The sequence below is a fragment of the Balaenoptera acutorostrata genome, chromosome 4 (assembly GCF_949987535.1).
Source record: "Balaenoptera acutorostrata chromosome 4, mBalAcu1.1, whole genome shotgun sequence".
Classification (NCBI taxonomy): Eukaryota; Metazoa; Chordata; class Mammalia; order Artiodactyla; family Balaenopteridae; genus Balaenoptera; species Balaenoptera acutorostrata.
This window is the reverse complement of record NC_080067.1, coordinates 13,070,892-13,094,665: the sequence shown is the minus strand read 5'-3', so window position 1 is coordinate 13,094,665 and position 23,774 is coordinate 13,070,892. Positions and strand designations below refer to the sequence as shown.

The 23,774-nt window shown below is 42.0% G+C and overlaps 1 protein-coding gene across 1 annotated transcript in view; it reads right to left on the bottom strand.

Moving 5' to 3' along the window:
- NEK11 (NIMA related kinase 11) overlaps window positions 1–23,774 on the bottom strand; it is a 289,042-nt gene that overhangs the window by 135,911 nt on the left and 129,357 nt on the right. The window contains 2 exon segments of the mRNA XM_057545576.1: window positions 17,549–17,663; window positions 22,077–22,170. Of these exon segments, the coding sequence (XP_057401559.1) occupies window positions 17,549–17,663; window positions 22,077–22,170 (209 nt within the window).

Here is a 23,774-nt window from a genome sequence, read left to right as displayed (position 1 = left end):
TTTGATGTACAAAACTGGTGTATATTTCAATTATATGTGGAGAAATAATCACTTATCAAACAAAAAATAATTTTAAGAATAAATACGCTATTTTTGTTAACATGTAACAGGTTTATTATTGCTATTTTTAAATGGCTGTTGTTTAAGTTCTCATAGGTATAACCACATAAACAAAAGCTCTTTGGTGTCCTGAGTAATTTTTAAGAGTGTAAATGTGTCTTGAGATCAAAAACTGCTAGCCTAGGGTTTATTAAATAGCTGGCTCTGGGCTGCGTCTGTTATTTTGTTCATCATCACTGAGAACAAATTCCCAAAACAGGTGGTGGGAAGAAAGTAGGCTTCTGTGTCAGGTAAAACTAATGTCAAATTCTGGTTTTGGTATTACTGGCTGTGTGACTTCATGTGAATCATTTAACCTCTCTGAACCATAGTCACCTCATCTAAAACAGAGGTGATATTATCAAACTATTTCCCACAAGAAATTTGGCAATTACAAAAGAAAAAAAAAACGGTACTTTTACAGGAGACACCACCTTCTGCAAGGAAGACACTACCTCATCCAAGTGATCAAGGGTGATACATCAACATCACATACTCTACCTGACGTGATACACTGAGGACACGTCACTTCTATGTTAGTCTTGCCCAGAATATGTAACCTCAATCTAACTGAGAAAACGTCAGACAAACCCACAGTAAGAGATATGCTACAAAGTAAGTGACCATTACTTATCAAAAGTACCAAGGTCAGGAAAGAGGCTGATAAACTGAGGGCCATCACAGATTGAGGGAGATGAAGGAGACACAACAATAAATACGTTTGGAGAGGGGGGGGGGACTGGTAAAACTGGAATAAGATTATTATTTAGTTAACAGTATTGTTATTTTCCGGGTTTTGATTACTGTACTTTGGCTAAGTAAGATGTTAACTTTAGGGGAGCTGAGTGAAGGGGATACAGAAACTCACTGTACTATTTTTTGCAAGTTTTCTGTATGTCTAAAATTATTTCAGAATAAACAGTTAAAAAGTAAATTAATCAAATGGAGGCAATCATGTCTTCCATACAGCACTGTATGGGTTTAGAGGTAACCAGTGTGAAATGTTTTCCACCATACCTTGCCTACAAATGGAGGTTTTTATTTTCATTCTTCTTTTTTGTTCAGTAGTGATATGCTTTATTTTTTTTCCCCTGTGACAATTCATCTTTATTTTATGTTTTTAGCATTTGTTGCAAAGCTGGTCTGGTGGTACTGAATTCTCTTAGCTTTTGCTTGTCTGTAAAGCTTTTGATTTCTCTGTCAACTCTGAATGAGAGCCTTGCTGGGTTGAGTATTCTTGGTTGTAGGTTCTTCCCTTTCATCACTTTAAATATAACATGCCACTCCTTTCTAGCCTGTAAAGTTTCTGCTGAAAAATCAGCCGATAGCCTTATGGGAGTTCCTTTATATGTTATTTGTTGTTTTTCCCTTGCTGCTTTTAATATTTTTTCTTTGCCTTTATATACTTTTTAATTTTTTAATTTTTATTTTTTTATTTTTTGGTTGTGTTGGGTCTTCATTGCTGTGCACGGGCTTTCTCTAGCTGCAGCAAGTGGGGGCTACTCTTTGTTGTGGTGCACGGGCTTCTCATTGCAGTGGCTTGTCTTGTTGTGGAGCATGGGCTCTAGGCACTCGGGCTTCAGTAGTTGTGGCTCACAGGCTCTAGAGCACAGGCTCAGTAGTTGTGGCTCATGGGCTTATTTGCTCCATGGCACGGGGAATCTTCCCAGACCAGGGCTTGAACCCGTGTCCCCTGCATTGGCAGGCGGATTCTTAACCACTGTGCCACCAGGGAAGCCCTGTCTTTAATTTTTGTCAATTTGATTACTATGTGTCTTGGCATGATCCTCTTTGGGTTTATCCTGCCTGGGACTCTCTGCACTTCCTGGACTTGGGTGACTGTTTCCTTTCCCATGTTAGGGAAGTTTTCAGCTATTACTTCTTCACGTATTTTCTCAGGTCCTTTCTCTCTCTCTTCTCCTTCTGGGACCCCTATAATGCAATGTTGTCCCAGATATCTCTTAGACTGTCTTCATTTCTTTTCATTCTTTTTTCTTTATTCTGTTCCATGGCAGTGATTTCCACCATTCTGTCTTCCAGGTCAATTATTTGTTCTTATGCCTTGGTTATTCTGCTACTGCTTCCTTCTAGTGTATTTTTCATTTCAGTTATTGTATTGTTCATCTCTGTTTGTTTGTTTGTTCTTTAGTTCTTCTAGGTCTTTGTTAAACATTTCTTATGTCTTCTCAATCCTTGCCTCTATACTTTTTCTGAGATCTTTGGGATCATCTTCACAGTCATTATTCTAAATTCTTTTTCCAGTAGGTTGCCTATCTCCACTTCACTTAGTTGTTCTTCTGGGGTTTTACCTTGTTCCTTCATCTGGGACATATTCCTCTGCTATCTCATTTTGTCTAACTTTCTGTGATTGTGGTTTCCATTCTGCAGGCTGCAGGACTGTAGTTCTTCTTGCTTCTGCTGTCTGCCTTCTGGTGCATGAGGCTGTCTAAGAGGCTTGTGAAAGTTTCCTGATGGGAGGGACTGGTTCCTGCCCACTGGTGGGTAAAGCTGAGTCTTGTCCCTCTGATGGGCAGGGCTGTGCTCAGAAAGACTTTTACCAGCTTGTCTGCTAATGGGTGGGGCTGTGTTCCAGCCCTGTTGGTTGTTTGGCCTGAGGCATCCCAGCACTGGAGCCTACAGGTTATAGGGTGGGACTAATGGCAGCCTCTGGGAGGGCTCATGCCAATGAGTACCCCCCAGACCTGCCGCTGCCAGTGTCTTTGTCCCTGCCATGAGCCACAGCCTCCTCCCTGCATCTGCAGGAGACCCTCCAATACTAACAGGTAGGTCTGACCCAGTCTCTTATGAGGTCACTGCTTTTTTCCCCTGGGTCCTGGTGTGCATGGAACCTTGTGTGTGCCCTCGAAGAGTGGAGCTTCTGCTTCCCCCAGCTTTCAAAACCAGATTCTCTGGGGGCTCCTTCTCCCATTGCCAGACCCCCAGGCTGGGAGGACTGACATGGGGCTCAGGACTTTCACTCCTGAAAAGTGTTGGAACTTCTGTAGTATAATTGTTTTCCAGTTTGTGGGTCACCCACCCAGCTGGTGTGGGATTTGATTTTATCACGATTGCGACCCTCCTACTGTCCTGTGGCTTCTTTTTGCCTTTGGATGTAGGGTATATTTTTTGGTAGGTTCCAGTGTTTTTTCATTGAGGTTGTTCAGCAGTTGGTTGTGATTTTGGTGTTTACCTAAGAAGGGGTGAGCTCAAGTCCTTCCACCCTGCCATCTTGAGCTAATCCCCTTTACTTTTTAAATTTTTATTTTATATTGGAGTATAGTTAATTTACAATGTTGTGTTAGTTTCAGGTGTACAGCAAAGTGATTTAGTTATACATATGCACATATCAATTACTTTTCAGATTCTTTTCCCATATAGGTTATTACAGAGTATTGAGTAGAGTTCTCTGTGCTCTACAGTAGGTCCTTGTTGATTATCTATTTTATATATAGTAGTGTGTATACATTAATCCCAACCTACTAATTTATCCCTCCCCCCCACCCTTCCCCTTTGGTAACCAGAAGTTTGTTTTCTAAGTCTGTGAGTCTGTTTCTCTTTTGTAAATAAGTTCATTTGTATCATTTTTTTAGATTCCACATATAAGTGATATCATATGGTATTTATCTTTCTCTTTCTGACTTACTTTACTTAGTATGATAATCTCTAGGTCCATTCATGTTGCTGCAAATGGCATCATTTCATTCTTTTTCATGGCTGAGTAATGTTCCATTGTATATATGTACCACATCTTCTTTATCCATTCATCTGTTGATAGATATTTAGGTTGCTTCCATATCTTGGCTATTGTAAATAGTGAGTGCTGCAATGAACATTGGGGCACACGTATCTCTTCAAAGTACGGTTTTCTCTGGATATATGTCCAGGAGTGGGACTGCTGGATCATATGGTAGCTCTACTTTTAGATTTTTAAGGAACCTCCACACTGTTCTCCATAGTGGCTGCACCAATTTACATTCCCACCAACAGTGTAGGAGGGTTCCCTTTTCTCCACAGCATTTATTGTTTGTAGACTTTTTGATGGTGGCCATTCTGACTAGAGTGAGGTGATACCTCACTGTAGTTCTGATTTGCATTTCTCTAATAATTAGCAATGTTGAGCATTTTTTTCATGTGATCTTTGGCCATCTGGATGTCTTCTTTGGAGAAATGTCTATTTATATCTTCTGCCCATTTTTTGATTGGGTTGTTTGTTTTTCTGATATTGAGCTGTATGAGCTTTTTGTATATTTATTTTCATTCTTCTGCTCAAAACCTTTCAGTGGCCTCCCATCCTTTTGTGAGAAAAGTTTCTATTTCTTAGACTAACATACTCAAGATTCCACATAGCCTGACTCCAAATTATATTTATAATTTTAACTAATTTTTTATTGTGGTAAACTAACATAAAGTTTACCTTTGTAAGTGTACAGTTCAGTGGTATGAAGTACATTCACGCTGTTGTGCAAACCATCACCACCATCCACCTCCAGAGCTTTTTAATTTTCCCAAACTGAAACTCTCTATGCATTAAACAATAACTCCCTATCCCCCTCTACCCCAGCCCTTGGCAACCACCATCTACTTTCTGTCTCTATTAATTTGACTATTCTAGGTCACTCATATAAGTGGAATCATGCAATTTTTGTCCTTTATGTCTGGCTTATTTCACTTGGCATGTCTAACCCTGTATGACCGTGTCCCCCATAATCTGACTTCATCCCCCTCTGCCCCACTCCTCATAACCTCCCTCCAGCCCACTGGCCCTGCTGCTCCTTGAAGACGCCTGGCAGACTCTTGCCTTGGACTTTGCACTTGATGCCTCCTCTACTGGGAATACTCATGCCCAAGGCGCCGAATGGCCCATTCACCCACTTTCTTCAAGTCTTTATTCAAAACTCAACATTGTGGCCCATCTAAAATGTCAACCCCTCCCTGAAGCTTCCTTTCCCCCTTCTTGCATCATTTGTTCTCTTGAGTACTCATCACTTTCCCATGTGCTATTTTACACATTTATCTTATTTACTGTCCATGCCACCCCCCCCCACTGAATATAGGTTCCACAAAAGCCAGAATATAATGGCACCTATGAAGGTACAAAGATAATGGCAATAGGAAATTCCTGAAAGGAGGAATTCCAGAATTCCTAAAAGGAAGCCCAGAAAGAAGGGAGGAAAAGTAGTTTTGAAGTTATTTTTTCAGAACAGATAAGGCAACAGCTTTTGAAGCTCAGAGAAGCAAACTGCCACTTAAGAAAATAAAGTCTATTAAAATAAATATTTCAGAGGAAAAGAAGCACTACTGGCTAGTTTTTTGATCACTGTAAAAAACAAAATTTCGGTCACATAGGAACTGAAATAAAATGGATATTGTTTAGACCACACAAGCACCTTGGAGACAGTAACTCACAAAGCACACTTCTACATGCCAGGCTATGTATCAATAATAAACAGACCATCACCCAGCAACACATAAGAAACACACCTACCGTGGTGGCATCCCAGGCCAGCTCTCTGCTGGCTGCACCATCAAGCCTCTATCTGCCTATTGAGGCCTCGTGAACTCAGGTTTTGGTGACCTGCTCCACAGATGTCACTAATCACTCTTAATGATTTCACCTGACCCTTCATCTCTAATTAAATCCTATTCCCTCTTTAGTCTTGTGTAATCTGCTGTTGGAACACTCCTGATTCATTGATATGACCCACTGGTTGGGAGGGAATTATTAGATAAAGTCTGAAAGACCTCCGGGGCCTTCGCTTGCCATACATTTCATCTGAGGCAAGATAACAGTCTCTCAGACCTGGGCCCTGATGCGATCTGGAGATGATACCAACACCAAACACCTGTAATAACATTGTCTCCTTAGTGGAAAGCTGTCACAACACAGAGGAGAAACCTCTGGAGTGAAAGAGTTATGGGCTTGGGGCTGGGTCCCAGTTCAAGTGCAAAACCTATTCTATCTTTACCTCTTTGCACTTCAGTGTCCTCAGCTATAAAAAAGGGTCATTAATAGGTGTTGTCAATATTTGAGAATTTCAGCAAACTGATCCTTCCTCCCTAGTAAGAACTAGAAAATGGGAAATACAGAATTTTTTGTGAGCTTGATTTTTAGAGAGCTGAAATATAAGATCAACGTTTAATAATTGTAGTGATTACTGAAACAGGCTTCTCACCAGAATTACCTGTGGAACTTTAAAAACAATTTAGGTGCACAGCTTTTATCCTCGGGCAGTGCTGTCCAATGGGACTTTCTGTAATGATGAAACATTCTAGAAATGTGCGGTCCAGCACAGGAGCCACTAACCTCCTGGGACTCTTAAAACACCGCCCCCCCTCCGTTTTATTGAGATATAAAAGACATATAATATTATATTAGTTTAAGCAGTTGAAGTGTGACTAATGTGACTGAGGAACAGATTTTAAATTTTTATTTACTTCTAGTTAATTAAAATTTAAATAACCACATGGGCTAGTGGTTATCAAACTGGACAGCATAGTTTTAGACAAATTCCTCTTAGTGTGCACTCCTCAAACCAGCAGCAGCCATGTCACCAGGGAACTTGTTAGAAATGCAGGCTCTTGGGCCCTGTCCCAGACCTGCTGAATCAGAAGCTCGGGGGTGGGGTCCCACCCTGGTGTGCTGGTGAGGGTTTAATGAAAGAGAAGCAATGATTAGCAGCATTTGTCAATGCTCCTGGTGTAAATACTCAGCATAGCAGATTTCAGGCAATCACTGGACACGAGATTGGCCGGAGAGGTACCATGAGCTCTGAGAGCCCACGCGGGCTAGCTCCTGCATGCCACCAAGCCAGCAATCTGCATTTTAGCAAGTTCTCCAGGTGGTTCTGATGTTCGGTAGAGTTTGAGAACCACTGATGTAAACCAGAGCCTAAGAAGACAGAGACCATGGCGTTTGTGTTTTAAATTTTTCATGAGGGGTTTCAATGAGCAGCCTGTTTGGAAAGCCTGACTCAGAATACATACGAGCAAGGGCACTGACTTGAGGAGACAGGTGGCCTCCTCAGCCTCCTGTGCGTGAGGCAGCCTGACACAGACTATTAAGACCTGCTCCCGCCGTAGCATGGAGAAGCCTGAGCCTCGGCCCCTCAGATGGAGGGTCACAGCCAGCCTGCCTTCCCTTCCCTTCAAGCGGCCATTCCAAACCTCCCACCTTCTGATATGATGAGCGACATCACAGGCATAGCCCACTCTAGGGGCAGATCCAAGGTGTAAGCAACACTGGCCCTCTAACCACAGCTTCTGCTTTACTCTCCCACTTAAAAAGAGGATTGAGAATTGAGAATCATATTATTACTAGGATAATCTAGAATTTTTACTTTAAGAAAATATCTTACAAATTTCAGAAAATATCTGAAGATACCTTATAGTTGTTTACGACATACAATAGTCCAAAAACACTGTTTTGAACAAGCTACTATGTCACATCTAGGACATACATGCCCTTCTTTAAAATAAATATGGCCTGCCTATCTCACCAGATTTGTGGTAAGAATTAAATGATTTAACTATGCACATAAAATCATACCTGGAATATTCTAATTCCACGTGCAGCCAGCCCTAGGGAGGCAAAATCATACGTTCATTTGAAATGAGCACAGACTCTTTCCTAGTTTAACAATCTATGCTATGGAAAAGCAACCTGCTGAAATTCCTTTATATTTTAACTAAAGGAGAAAATAATAGAAAGAATTCAGAGCAACTTGTCTAAAACCAGGAGGTCACTCATACATACAACCTCCAAGGTAGAGTACAGAACAAATCCCTGTGATCCAGAAAATCTCCCTCATTTCATTACAAACCCAGAGCAGAGAGTTCCATTAAAATAACTGCATACATTACTTGAATATTTCATTGCAAAAGTCATATAGTTATGCCTACCAAGCTCTTTATTTTGATCTACTGAGTTTGGCCTAAATCCCAAATGAGACTACAGTGGAAAAAAGAATGTATATTCTTGTCTTTATTATGCTCCTTAGCACAAAATATTTTTACATTTATAATGTTTTTAGAGAAAATAGCTAGAAATTTTAGCTGCCAGTTTACAGGCTCAGGATGGCTGGCAAAGGAGCATCTTTTAAAGCAGTAACTTTGTCCTAGGTTCTGCTTCCCAGTATAACAACGGCACTCCTGACCTGTGAATAGGAGAACACACATATCTGTAGAGACTCAGCTTTTGCTCTGGGGGCTGCCTATGGTCTTGACAAAGAAGGTAATTTTTCTTGGTGCTAAACTAACTGGCCCAGATGGACATAATTAAGGCCATAATTTGACAGGGGGAACTAATGAACCTGAGTCATTTTGCATTTCCCATGTGCAAAAACTAGAGCAAAAAAGTATTGTATTCCAAATCATACTTAATTCATAGAGTGAAGGTGCTTATAAACTATAATCAGAAGGTCTCCTGGGTGGTTAAAAACTGAATTATCTCATCACCAATTGCAAAGGTTTTATGTGGAACTTGAGAAAAATACTGCAACTTGCTTTGACATGGTATGTTTTCAGTAAGAGATTGTTGTGCGCTTTCTCTGTTTCATGTACTATGCTAAGTTCTTTGTGTATCATTTAATTTATTCCTCATTTAACCCACAAAGATTGGGTATTACTATTACTCCCATTATATGGATGAGAAAACTGAGGCTTGGAAATATAAATTTTTTGCCCAAGTTCACACAGCTGGTAAATGGCAGAAGCGGGGAAAAGATAAAGTCTGGCTCCAAACCTCTTTCAAGTACACTCATGGCTTCCAGTCCAGTGGAGTTCTGTGAAATGTCTGTGGTTATTCCAGAAGTTTCAGTCATTCTTACTTTGAACATATTGGAGGTAAGGTTACTTGAAGTTAGAGAAAAGTATTGAATTATAGACTGTTTATCCAAATACTATTTTTGTCATCTCAAGCATATGGATGACTCAGATGAACTACTGCTGTGGCATCTACGGAGAGTCTCTCAGCTCTCCTCCCACAAACTTGCTGCTTAGCTGCAGCACATGCAGCGGGCTGCCAGACTCCACCTGCAGCATCTTGGGGCCCTGCTGAGCGCTGGAGCTGGTGGCGATGGTAAGGCACAACATTTCTGCCCAACACAAGATTCCTCTATGGGAAATCTTTGATCTAGAAGCTCCCCATGTGGCTGATGGAGGCTGTCTCAGAACTTTAATGAAGTCTGAAGCTCTTCCTACCCACTCTCCCTCCTTCCTGCTCACCTTTCCCAGGTGTCAGACCTGCATCACAGACTCTCTCCGCCTACTCTTGATCCCCTTCCATTTTTCTTCCAGCAGACGTTACCCTCAATACATCTCTTGTACTTCGACCTCAGTCTCGGGGTCTGTTTCCCAGAGGACCCGACCCACCAACCATGAAAAATATTTTCATATGGGGGCCCGACCAAACCTGCTATTAAAAAAGAAAGAGTAATCCACCAACCAATGTCTGCTCACACTGTCACACATAAAGTTTGCCATGGATTCCATGGGGAGACTAAGCGGATGCAAACAAGAGATGTGTGTGCCTGTGACACAGACTATGCTTCCCAAAACCCCGTCATTCCTGTTAATGGGAATACACTCAGCAAATATGTTAAGGAGTCTGGGAGGATTACCTTATGGTGATGTGACCACTTTTATTAAACTAAATACTGATCTATTATTATTGCAGAAGAAGAAACCATATTTTTGGCACTGTTGGTGGCTTCCATGAGAGATTATTTAAATGTAGGAGTATCTATAAAGAAAGAGGAAAAGGCTAGGCTACTTAAAAAGCAGACATGGAGGATTTATATTCCCAGGTCTCCAAAATGCCTCCTTTATTTTTCATCTTTCCAGTATCCATCTGGGAAAATTAGATTACAATCTCCCTTAAGAAGAAGGAGACAAAAATTATAGGTGAACACCAATGCACACAAATTAGCCTCTTCTGGTAACTTGTTATTCTACTGTTTGCCCAACTGAATTAATCTGTGCAAGAAATGTATGCTGTTTATGACAAAAAGCATTAGTGCTCTTATAGGATTTTCCCCCTAGATTTAGTCACTCATTCAACAAATATTTACCAAGCATCAACTCAGAGCCAGTCACCATGTCCGCCAGTGAGAATAAAAAGATAAACCATATAGCACAGGGAACTATATTCAATATCTTGTAACAAACTATAATGGAAATGAATCTGAAAAAGAATATATAGGTATACCTACACACACAAACACACACACACACTCACACACACACACTTGTCACTGAATCACTTTGCTGTGCACCTGAAACATTGTAAATCAACTACAATTTTTTAAAAAGTCATGGAAATACAAAAAAACTGAAAGATGAACCAGAAGGCATGGTCCACACGCTCACTGAGCTTAGAGCCTAGCCCAGTGCTCTTCCAACTTTAATGTGCAGACGAATCACTGGGATTTTGCATCTTCTGATCCAGCAAGTCTAGGATGGGGTCTAAGATTCTGCATTTCTTACAGGTCCTCAGGACGGCAGTGATATGAGTGCAGAGACCATGCTTTAAGTAGCGAGGGACTGGCTTACTAGCTCTCAGCAGCGGGGCTGTGACACACTCCTGCATGTGAATGCCTTTCCCCTGAAAGGCATCAAATGTGAATATCATCAAATGTGAATCGATGAATGTTGTCAATACAATAGAAAACATATACTCTCACCAGGATACCTGCTGGGTGGAATTTTGAGCTGAGATCAACAAAATGTAGGTGTATGATTTTTGGAATAAAAAGTAGGAGGCAAGGTATGGAATGACATCAGGATGGTGCCAAAGAACGCTGGCATTCCCAGGAGCAGGTGCAAACATGGCCTACGAACACGACTGCACAGCCAGGGCACTGGCCCACGTTCTTCATCAGGGACGCAAAGCTAAATTCTAAGCATTTAAAATTTTTCCCCAAACCTGCTTTTTCCCAACCAGTAGTCAATTTCTAGCCCTCTCAAGTACACCACTAAAATTTCTCACCCAGGGCACCATAAACACACAAAGGTTAGCCTTGTTCAAAATGTGTAATCTCACAAATAAGAGGAGGCCAGATGTATAATTAGAGGCCACATGTCATAAGCAACTGCTTGTGTAAACTGTCAAATTATATCTTAAAATGGGGTTGTGGGGAGGTGGAAGGTAGAGGGAAAGAGGGGAGTTAATTTAATTCTAAGCTGTTTGAAACCAGGAAGACAGGCCATATGGAGTTAAGCTGGGGAGAGGAGTTGGGTTTGCTCATTTTTCCTAGATTCAAAAGAGAAAATTAATCTGAGCTATAAAAAGACTAAAGTCACTTTGATCTCTACAACCCCAAACGTCCAGGTGCAAAATGTAGTGAAAGGTAGCAGGCATCTTAAACTCATCTACAACTCTGTACTTAGCTGGCTCATCTTTCATAGTAAGAAGAAACTCTCATTAATAATTTAAAGGAGCCATGCCAGAAAAAGTAACCCAAACAAGTCCAGAGTTAGCAGGAAAGGATGGTCAAGGTCAGCTGTGAAGTGGGGTGTGTAGGGGTCACACTACACATTCATGATTCGTATGACATGCATTCTGACTTGTGAATGCCAATGCACAGAACAGCAAGGGGAATTTACAAAGACCCCATCCTGCAACCTCAGAGACGAGTCCAGCTGGGGAGCTCTAAATGCTGACAGCATCACAAACATTCTGAAGACAAACATGGAAAAATGGGTTTTTTAAGAGTATGTCAAATTCATATTACTGCTCACACACAGACATACTACTTTGAAACATGACAATCATTTTGGATATTTTTGTAGGTTTCCTATTTTTCTATTTTGAAAAAATTTTTTTAGAAGCAAGAGAAAAAGAGAAGTCAATGGAAAATGCTGCTAGTCATGAGTAACAAAAGGAATTAGATACTGCTGTAGTTCCTTGCCAGAAAGGTTTTGTTATTGTTGTTGTTGTTGTTTTTTCTGGATATATGTTATTTCACTTGAAAAAAATGAAAGTTTGACAAGCGAATCTAGAGCTGATAGTGAGGCGGTCTCACTGCCGCAAAACAGAACAGAAAGCCCCTTTACAAAGATCGGAGAGGACAAATTTAAATGCCTATTACAAATAGCTAAATTAAAGTCTGGCCTTAACACCAAAGCAGAATATTTCAATCACTTAAACAAAAAGTTAGCATATGAGTCAAAGACACTCGTGTGACTGGAAGTAGGCACTGTCCAGTATTGCTGTGTTCATTTCCTATGGCCTCTTAGCTTCCCTTGGGCATCATGACAATGCTCTCCAGGTGGTGTGCAGGAGCCCTGAGCACAACTGTGAAATTGCATGCATGGAAAACAATTTCATCGACTAAAGGAAAACCACACCATGGTATGTCCAAAATGCTGTCTGAAGCTTATATTATATGAGGTTTTAGTCTATTATATTTTGTGTCTATCTTACCTTAAAGCCATGATTGATGCTTATTTAATTTTCTGCTTAATTGATTCATTCCAAACCTGAACCATGATAGGGCAGGGCAAAAAAAACAAAAACAGATGCTCTCTGCTCTATCAGCAGAACCCTTAGGTTAATAACTACTGTCTAATTTATGTTTAGCTAAGGGGTGGTTCATGGAATCCACATACAGCTTTCCCAGGTGAGAACATTATTTGGAGAATGTTATTTTGAGAGGTCCATGTTGTGGGGACTGATTTTCCTCTTATTTCTATTATGCCTGCTTAGGACACAACAGGGAAGTAGCTGATTGGGCAGGTGTTATTCTGCATCCACTTAAAATTTTCAACTGGTATATAATCTTTCAAATTTCAACCAGAGGTACCTACCCAGCTTATCATGCAGAAGAAGCACTCTGAATTATTAAATATGCCTCAGGGTGGGGAATCAGCACATCTTCATTCGATATTAGCTTCATTCTAATTATCCTCTAGAGCTCAGAAAATTAGGGAGTGACTGCAGGGGCCTATTCCTGGGAGTAAATGTGAGAGTCAGTAGGAAACACAAATGTAACTCAGTGGAATACATGGAATACATGACAAATATGAAACAGAACCACCATCAATTTATATTCATCAATCAAGTCTCTAAGATGGTTAGAGCTCTGGAAGTGATGGGACAGCTGGAAACATGGACATGGCCTCCAGCACATGGTCGTCTTTTCCAAGGGCTGACAAGCCAAGCAGACCCACCAGCGTCTCTGTCTTGGGTGGGTTTGGCGTCTGGGCTGTTATGTTTTGTTCTGTTATGCTCAGGCTGCTTTTGTGGGTCCTAGGTCCTCTTAGACCTATTGGTATGGGTCCCCAACCACACCAACATGAGCCCTCCAACCAAAAAGACTGAGAGAGTAGCCAAGGGATTCCAGCCCCTCATCTTCTCACTTCCTGAGAGAAGACCTCAAACTCTATTAACACTCCTTGTGGAAGACAATGTTGCTTGGTTGACATTAGAAGAAAACCCCACGATCATTTTCTGGACTAAGGACTTTGTGTCCCAAATAACATCTAGAGATCCTCCTGGTTGCCTTCTAGCTCCACGACTTCAGGAAAGTCTCTCTCAGCCATTCATTAGCTAAAATGCAGGCTAATAGGCATTACTCATGTTTCCTTTTTCCTTTTTTTTTCTGGATATTTTGTAAATATATTTTTTAATTCATCAACCTTACTGAGGTATAATTTATGGACAATAAAATGTACTCATTTAAAGTATAGAGTTCAATAAGTTTTGACAAATATATACATCTGGGTAACCATCACCACAAGAGGCTCCTTGTGCACTTTTGGAGTCGATTTCCAACACCACAATCCCCAGGCAACCATTGGCCTCATTTCTATCACTAGAGACAAGTGCTGCTAGTTCTAGAACTTCATAGAAATGGAATCATTCCATAGGAATTCTTTTGTTTGTGGCTTCTTTCTCTCAGCACAGTGTTTTGATATTTACCCATGCTTGTGTGTATTGATAGTTTGCTTCTTTTCATGGCTGAGTATTACACTGTATGGATAAACTACAAGTTTGTTTATCTGCTCACCTGTTGATTGACACTTGACTTGTTTCTACTTTTTGGTACTATAAACACAACTGCTAAGAACATTTGTGTTCAGATCTTCTTGTAGACATGTTTTCATTTCTCTTGGTAACTATCTAGACGTGGAATTGCAGTAAGTAAACATTTTCTTTTTTTAAATTAAAACAATAAAATTATATCATTGTCTGACAGAGTTCAATTCACCTTAACATTTAAAGGGAAGAGATGACACCATAAGTCATAGGTCAGCCTACAACTAAAAAAGGGCATGTGGGCTTTCTATGAGCAAGCAAATTACGACCCCCTTGAGGTCTAAGCTTTCTCTGAGCACAGTGAAGGGGCTCAGGACTCGCTCAAGGAGTGGCTTAAAAGGAAATTAAGTGACAGCTGGTCAGGCTCTGGGTGGGCAGCCAAGGCTGACACCAGTGCAGCCTCCGCATTATGAGAGCCATGTTCTGGGTGGGTCTGGGGCCCCTGAGTCCCAGGCTATTATTCCAGCTTTGCAAGAAATGTCATACTGAAACTCAGCTGTGAGTTGCTAAAAATAAGGCTAGAGTGTAACGAAGCTCCTCGCAAAAATTAATGTGCAAGTAATCATCAGCATTACATATAAGGAGTTAAATAGGAATAATTTCTTCAATGTTCCAGTCATGCTTTCTCATTTGATTATAATGGTTATCCATGACTTCAGCTAGATTAAATCAGCTGTTGTCAACTAAATGCATATCAGATGTAAATAATGCCTCACCCTGTCTTGTTTCTCTGCAACTAACTCCTCAATCCCAGAGGGAATTTCCCAATTCAGCATCTAAGACTGATTAAACATTTTCTGCAGGAGCTTAAAAAAAATGATTGTGTAATTTTATTTTATATATACAAGCTAGATAAAAAATAAATTACAACCTCCTCTGGGTGCTGAAAGTTTGGAGTCAAATCTTCTATAAGGCAAAGAAAATGGGGGTAATAATTAACCACTTCAGAGTTCATCAACAAATTAAAGTTTCCTGTCTCAAAGTTTCATGATTAAGCTATGAGGTCACTACCCATCTTGCAATTACCCACCATCTAACCAATCATCAACCCAAAGGCTACATTTTCATAGTTCTTCATAGTCTCCCTTTTCAATTTAATATTTAAGAAAGAATAGAAATTAGAAAATATGAATTTACAGAGAGGAAAAAATAAGGGAAATGTTTAAAGTATTTTACAAGGCATTTGGCCCACCTAAAACTACTATGTGTTTTTGGCTCTCACAGCTTATAATGGGCATCTAAGTAGTTTCCTTATGGCGTGAACAAGGTGGGCAAAGGAGTGGATTGACCCACTTCCAGTTTGGCTGGTAACTCAACACATGGTCTGCCATACCAAAACCTCCCGACAGAAGACAAAAGGCAAGGTAAGGAGGATGCCAGCCTGAGAGTCCCGGCAGCTCTGTGGTCAGAGCTAGCTTAGGAGTAACTTGCACTAGAAAGCAGGAACTTTGGAGTCCTTGAGCAAATTACCTACTGTCTTTGGCTTCTCATCTGTGAAATAAGTACCCTTTCCTATCTGAAATCTGGAGGCTGGGCCCAGGCCTCTTGATCCTAGACCACCCACTCCACACCCTGTCCTGGGGCTTCCTCTTTCTAGATGGCGATGGCCCTCCAGCAGTGCACAGGCCATCCATATTGGTGCTACTCAAAGGCCTGCCTAGCCCTTGGTTTTATAGCCTTGGAAAGAAAGGCCCAGGGGACAGTTCTACATTTCCAAATTTTACCTTTGGAAAATAACAAATAATGTATTAAAGAAATACCTGGGGACTTCCCTGGTGGTCCAGTGGTTGGGTGTCCACCTTCCAATGCAGGGGACGCAGGTTCCATCCCTGGTCGGGGAACTACGATCCCACATGCCACGGGGCAACTGGGCCCACGTGCTGCAACTACTGAGCCTGTGTGCTCTAGAGCCCAAGCACCACAACTAGAGAGAAGCCTGCACCCTGCAGTGAAGAGCCCGCGTGCCTCAACGAAAAGATTCTGCATGCCACAACTAAGATCCTGCATGCTGCAACTAAGACCCAATGCAGCCAAATAAATAAATAAATAAATAAATAAATAAATAAATACCTGAAAAGAATCTAAATGTAAATCCATCTGATATACATATTTGTCTGCCAATAACACCCATTACCAGGTGGCTTCCAAAACACCATTTCAAAAGTTGGCAAATGGCAACCTGAAGAGCATCAGGTCCTAGTCTCCTCACAGCTGAAGGAGGCAGCACGAGCTCTAACAGCTCCATCAGGAAGACATCGAATGCAAATTTGGACTGAGATGACCAGCCAAATCCAAGTTTCACTACCTCCATTCTGTGGAAAGAGAACTCAGCTACTGCCAAAGAGAGTTCCAGCCACGAGGATGCACCTCAAGACCTTCACCCACAAGGAGAGTGAGGCTACCACGCCCCTCCGCCATCCCCACCCCAGGCCCACTGCAGCAGGGACACGCAGCCTCCAACAGCTGAGTCTCCTGAAGCACTTCCTTACGTCCTGGCTGCCTCTGACTGCGTCGCAGACTAGTGCTCATCCAGCGAACCTCTCTCTTCACTTGGAATGAGACTCGAATTGCAGTCTGACAGCCCTCTCAGCCTTTCCTAGCTCCTTTCCTAACTCCTTTTATGCAGACATTTCCCCTAATAATATCTTTGCACTTTTAGTCCCATCTTGGCATCTGCTTCTCAGAGGTCGAGACAACATGTCATTCATCCACACATTCATTCACTCAAGGAATATTCACTGAGTGCCTACGATGTTCCTGACACTTGTCAGCTGCCCTGGGGAAAGGGGTACAGGACTGAGAAGCCCCACGTTCCCAGCCCTGCCCCTCGCGGTCATGAACTGCTTCCCTCTCTTTGGCTTTTACCATGTGCTGGACATGGAGCTGAGAGCACATCACAGGCCTTAGCTAATTTGCTTTATTCTTGTTTCATGGTAAAGGAAACTGAGACCTAGACAGATTGTTGCCAGGGTCTTCCCTGATTGATAGGGCCAGTTTTTTTACTCTAAAACTCATGTTTTATACCATTAGGCTATGACATATCTCCCCAGTTTGGCTGACAGCTCTGAGCACTTTTTTTCTGGTTCATGAGGGCCAGGGAAACAACTTTCTTCAGAGCATTCACAGTCTTACACATGTTAATAGTGATGCTGTTTAACTCATGTAGAAGGGGAGGTCCCTCATCTGGTGCGAGTTTCCAGCTCATCTTCACTATGACAAAGACAAGAGAGGATGGACAAAGCCCTCGGCTTCTCTGCTCTTCACCACCACAGCCCAGCTCTGGCAAACTGATGGAAGGTGGCTGCATACACCCAAGGCTTCTCCTAGAGGCCGGCCAGGCTCACTGGAGGGTCAGCCTCACCAACGCACATGTCATCCAAGAGCAGCCTTCTGCAGGCTGATGCAAACTCATACCGTGATCTCCAAGGTCAGCTACGGTGTCCTCTACACTTGACCCAAGTGTGCCAAGCTCCAGGGAAGGAATGGGCTGAGACTCAGGCAGGTTCTCTGAAGCTGGGTCATCAAATTCCTTGCAGAAGGTAATGAACAATTCATGAGAAGCTGATCAGAGGAAACAGCGTTACCACAAATGAAACAATATTCTTGTTTAGAAGATGACTTAGAAACAAAAGCCTACCTAATCCTTTCCCTTAAACATGATAACATTTTCAAATCTCAAGAAGGCAGCTTGGGATGAGAGGAACAGCTCTGAATTAACTCGGCAGGTGACCTTGGGCAAAGCATGTAACCTCTCTTGGCCTGAGTGTCAGGGTCATGGTGAGGGTGAGGCGGGCAGGATGTCCAGCCCTGCTCAGCTTCCTCATCTCAAGACTAGAGGTGCTGGCTTCGATAATGTCTTTTAAAGCTCTCCTCCAGCTTTAAAAGCTCTGTGATTTTATGAATTTCAATTTCCTAAAAGAAAGAGATCTAAGAGGTGACATGAAAGAGTTTCCACTTCAAAAAAATAAAAGTTAAACTTCTCAAATGTTGCAATAGGCATTTCAACTAATCACTCTGTGTGTGTGTGTGTGTGTGTGTGTTTGCCACCCAGAGCTAATGCTGAATTGACCTGTTTTCCTGGATAAATGGCTTTCATGGAGAACTATTCCAAGAGCGTCTTCTTATCAAAAGGAGAAAGTTCAAACTAATCTTCAGTGAATAAGTAAAACATAGCTGTGCTACACTGTGATGTGGCATCTGTGGAAATCCAGTCATAAAATATTTTTAAGAAGTCCATTTTATGTACTGTATAATAATTGTTGCAGGAGGTGAAACTGGCTCCACATTTCAAAGGATCACTGATAGTGCAAAAAGCAGAGACTGCACAAAATGTGCCTTTGTGTGCACTTCAGAAATTATTTGAAAACAAGTATTTGGACTCTCAGTTGACTTTGATTTTCTGAGGTTCTCTTTGAAGAGAACAGAATTGTTATAATTGCTTCTCTTAGAAGGAGCAAGACTTGATCTGCTCTTTGATCCCCAGGACTATTTCACATTTGGAGGCATGATCTGCCACACAATTTTCACAGAAACCATCATACATGCATATACCCCAGGATAAAAGAAAGACTGGGTTTAGTGTGTGCATCGCGGTATCTAGTTGTTTTAAGCTACCATCCTTTAAAGAAATGGTGCCAACGTGATTCCACAGTCAACTACGCTTCAAGATTTCAAGGCCCAAATTCAGTGGAGCAGAAAATGCCTGCCAGCGTAAAAGGCGCCATCAGTCAGGATCTGAAAAACAAAGCAAGCCACTCTCCTAAATGCCGCAAAGAATTGTTCACATTTAAGAGGTGACACAGCCAGCCTGTCTCTCCCCTAACTGTGATTCTACCTCCTACAACTGCTTTTGAAATATAATGAGGTTTGCTTCAGCCAGCCAGACAGAAGGAAGAGGACTAAAGAACAGAGCCCCAGTGAGAGGAGGAAGAAATTCAACCACAAATGCGCATCTGGGCAAAGACAGGAATGTGTGCCTCTTCCTTCTCTCCTTCTTAATCATGTTTTTCTTTAGCCTCTTGCATCTGATTAATCCAGCTTATTTCTCGCATTGTATTTCATCCTTTTCAGCTCACTGATCCCTTTCCGTGAGGTGTCTAGACCCTTCAGTCCATCTGCAAAGTGTCAGCTCCCCCTCCTTGGTTCTCTGAATATATTATGCCTGCCTCACTCCTGTGCCTGTGAATGTGATCAGACTGGTCTCCTCTCTGCCTGGCCTCCTCTCTCCATCCTCCTCCAGGGGAAACAAGAAAGCCTTCCCTCAGGTTACCCCTCCTTTTCTTCAATTCCCATTAAATGCTCTTTTTCCTAAAGAGATTATAAGAAGGTCCGCTCATCATGGCTTTTCCAGATCCTCCTTCATCTGAAGCTGCTTTCAAGAACCCCAATTTCTGTCCATTACTAATCAGCGTGTGGTCCTGGCCCAGCAGCATAGGAATCACCAGGGAGTTTGTTAGAAATGCAGCATCCCAGGCCCCACCCGAGACCAGCCAAATCAGAATCTACATTTCAACAAGACCAAGAGGTGATTCAGGTACATTTTGAAGTTTGAGAAGCATTGCTAGAAAACATAAGAATTTGGAGGAGGGCTAGTAGACTGTGGACCTGAGAGGTCAAAGACAGTTCTCCTGAAGAGGTGGTGACATTTGAAAGAGAGAAAGTGGGATGCTACTGATGGGTCAGAGGGAAATGGCTGATGTAACTGCACAAGGGAGGGCGAGAGACCTGGGGTGCTGAACAACCCTGCGCGCTGGGCAGAATCAGCCCAAGGAGGGTCTTCTCTTCAAGAGCCAGGGGCTGCCTGGAGCACTTCCTGCCCCCATCAATATGCAACTTAGGAAACTTGCTTCTGGAAAGCTCAGAACCAAAGATGTTGGTGATACTGAATCTTACACGACCAAAGAATGAACCACCATCTCTGGTCAAGACAGCAGCAGGCACCTCCCACCTGCCTTTGCTCCTTTCTGATGGATGGGGGTGGAATTGGGAGAAACTAGGCAGACACTGTGGAGGTTATGAGTTGGGACTTCATAAAATCTCTGTGAAATCCTCACTTTCCTCATTTGAACTGGGCCAAGATCTGGACTCCCATGTTCTGTAGGATAATATAGAGCAAATAAAATCTTAAGTGACTTTAGGATCCCCCAAGGGCCCTAATTTATAGAAGGGACAGGACCTCATACAGTGTTGTTGCTTCACACTACTAGTAATCATATTGGAAATGAAAAAGAACACAGAAATGATTATCTTTAAGGCCAATGAAGAAAAGCAAAGAAGTTAAGTGAGTTATCAGACATTAAAATGTAAGATCGTACTTGAAACTACATTTTTATTTGCCATATACTAACTTTAAGAATAAAGTTATTTAGGCTTTATAAAACAAAATATTATCACGTCTGTACTTCTCAATTTCCAATCTCTGGGGGTAAAATCCCTTAGAAGCAGGGGACCCTGAGCATTCCAGAAAAAAAGTCCTGGTTTTTATCAGCTGATTAAACAAGTATTTTACATATATTAACAAACACAGAATTCTTATCATCATGCCAGACTCTTGTTGAGGATGTGAGGGAATCTGCAGTCTCAGTCCTGAGGGAAGATGACCCACCTCCACAAGTCATCACTTCAGGGCCTCGAAAGTATCTGGGGAGCTGAAGGAGGGTGCTCAGTGTTTGCAGGGGGCTTGGTGGTGTCAAGACCCTTCCCCGAGTAGGGGTCTGACACTGCTGCCCCTCAGCAGGCAACTTCTCCACCCTAAGGTTCTGTGAGCAGGAACCATCCCACCCCCACGCCTCTGAGGTCAGCTACCCTGGGAGTGAGAGATGGTGGAGAACAGGGGTTGGGATGGAGCAGTGTCAGCTGGGTACACACTGTCTGCTAAAGGGCCCAATGGACAGAGACTCCTAAGGTCAATGTAGGCTGGGCCCCCATCTGCTCCAGCTTTGGGTTTTCAGAACTCTAAAGCACTCCCAACCACTAAGTAATTGAGAAAGGTGGATCACCAATCAGAGGGAGGCAGAAAATAACGTTCCCATGCTCTGCCTTGTCTGCGAGTGATCTCTGCCCAGGGCTCCGGCACACCCCAGGGTACGGAGCCCTCTGATTACTGAGCTACAGTAGAATGAGCATCCCCAGACCTCAGGGATCATCCCCACAGCCTCAGGGGCTTGGTTCTTCCTGCTAAAGGAAAGAATCTCCCTCAGATGCAGGGATCACCAATGAACAAATAACCAGAATTTGAGACAATAAAGTTTTCCATAAAAAGGACTCCTTCCCCAATTGCTTTTACCAAAGAGCTAAGAGGTTGGTGTTGATGTCTATTATCCAAATACAACCCTGAAGAAAGACTACCTAAAGTACCAAAATCCACACCAAGGCCAATGAAGATATTTTTAATCATTAGGGAATGGTATGCAGAGGCTTGGGATGCAGAGGACATGAATTTGGGGTGCATTTCATGTGAGTCTGCAACCCTATTATTGGATATGTATGATAATTCTCCAAAGTTTGAAAGGGGTTATTAACACAATGCACGATGATATGGATGGGAGACAGAAAATAAAGAGGGAAAGAACGAAAAATAAGACAGAAAAAGAACAGTGGACTAAAGAAGCAAAGCAACAATAGCACGGCTGAAATTCAAAATTAGATAGACACACATTTGTTCTGCAAAGTCATACTTTTAACTCCTCAGTTGTTCATTCAGAGCAGATTAAGTCATCCTTACACAGCAGGCACTTGGTACAGCTGCTTTGAATTAGTGCCATCACTAATTGTTGGCCTATGTTCTAAAACAAATCCCAGTCCAGCCTGGAATTGGGCAGAGTTGGTCTGGATGCTTTTTTTCCCCACCTTGTCCCTTTTCCTACCCAACTGGCCCCGTGAATCTGAAGAATCTGAGGCAAGAAAAGGTCTTTTGTAAAATTGAAAACAGAAGCACACTCACGTGGAGCACATCCACAGCCAGCTGCTGGAAGTTCCGAGATCTCAGTTCTTGCATTCGTTTGTTGTTTTCTTCATATTTTTCTTCCACAAGCTTTCTGCATAAAGTGAACATAGAAAAAGAGCTGCAATTTGCTAAAACCACATCTACCTTACACAGGTGTGATCCCTGTTTCAAAAGGCAGACTGGGGTGTCGGGCAGCCAGGCCCGCGGTCTCTCCTTCATCACGTGAGTGCAGTGCAGCCCCACTCGATTTTCCTTTAACACACGCAGGATGCTGGCTCTTTGTTCACCCTCAAGAACCCAGAACTCAGGGGAAGAGGGTGGTGTCATCCCTGTGTGCTCTCGGCCTGTGCTGACAACAGACAGGAGTGTGTCTCCGACGCCCGCTAGAGAGCCCAACACATATGAATAACTGGATAACAAACCCATAGACGCGGAAAACAGACCTGCATTTCAAAGAATTTATGGAAAAGAATATGAGAGCCACTGTGAAGGGGAATTTTTCTCAGACATTTTCTGTTTCCTCTACAATAGGAGAGTCGAATTTAATAGACCTGCTATTAAACTGGAGGAAAGATTTGAGTTCTTGTGATTACTTGTATGCTAATTTATACTTAGATTTCTTGAAAAATCACTGAATATCCCTGTAGTCAAATTTTCTTGTCTATAAAATGGGTACATTATAACGCTCATGACAATGAAGTCGTTTTCTACCTAAAACACATGACCTTTCTCGAATCCTAGAAACAATAATCAAAACCACTCCAATGCAATTTATTCATAAAATCAAGAACAAACTTATTTAAAGATCATTGCCTTTAATAACAAAAATATTAAATGCCGTGAGGAAGATCTATGATTTTTTTGCATATTAAAAAAATAGTTTTAATTTGAAAAATAATTTGTAATGTGCAAGTTATTAAATTGCCTTTTTAATCTGTTACCTGTCAGAGATTTAATTTTCCTTTCACCCTCAACCAATGACATGAACCATGGTACCCCGGAAATATCGCCATTCCTGAGGTGTTAGAAATAGATCTGGGACTGTGAGTTGATGCAACAGTCTAAACAACTTTCGTGACTATATTTCTTCAGCAAAATCCACACTTAGTGGTGTACTGGTTTGCACATATCTTCCAACTGAATACTGAATGATATCACATTGGTACCTTGAAAGTGACCATTTACACCACAGAATCAGCAAACAAATTAGTAGATACCCCTCCAGTCCCCACAAGCCCAGAGGGGGCTGTAAAACATTCACCAGCACACGACTGCCCAGGAAGAACTTTGACAGAAATATTTTCCCACATTTATTAAAGGAAACATGTGTTAAGGGAAAATCATCTCTCAGGTTCTTACTTGGTTCATCATGATATTCACTGTAAGTGCAAGGACACCTAGAATCATTTTTCAGGTACATTAACAAGGTCATAAATGGACAGATTTGAGTTTCAGGTCTTTTTTTGTCTCTCTAGTTCTTTGTTGGGGCTTCTAAGCCACCAAAAAATTGGCAGAGGAAGAAAGAAGAAGAAAAATTGGGAAATTGGGTCACATACCAGCTGAAAAATCAGTCTTTGAGAAATTGGGAGTTTGGGGCTCTTTGGAACCCCCTTTTCATGTGTAAACTCTAAACACTTGTGATCTCTCACACCAGCAGCATGCCCTGAGCAGACTGTGAAGGGCTTTACCTGACAG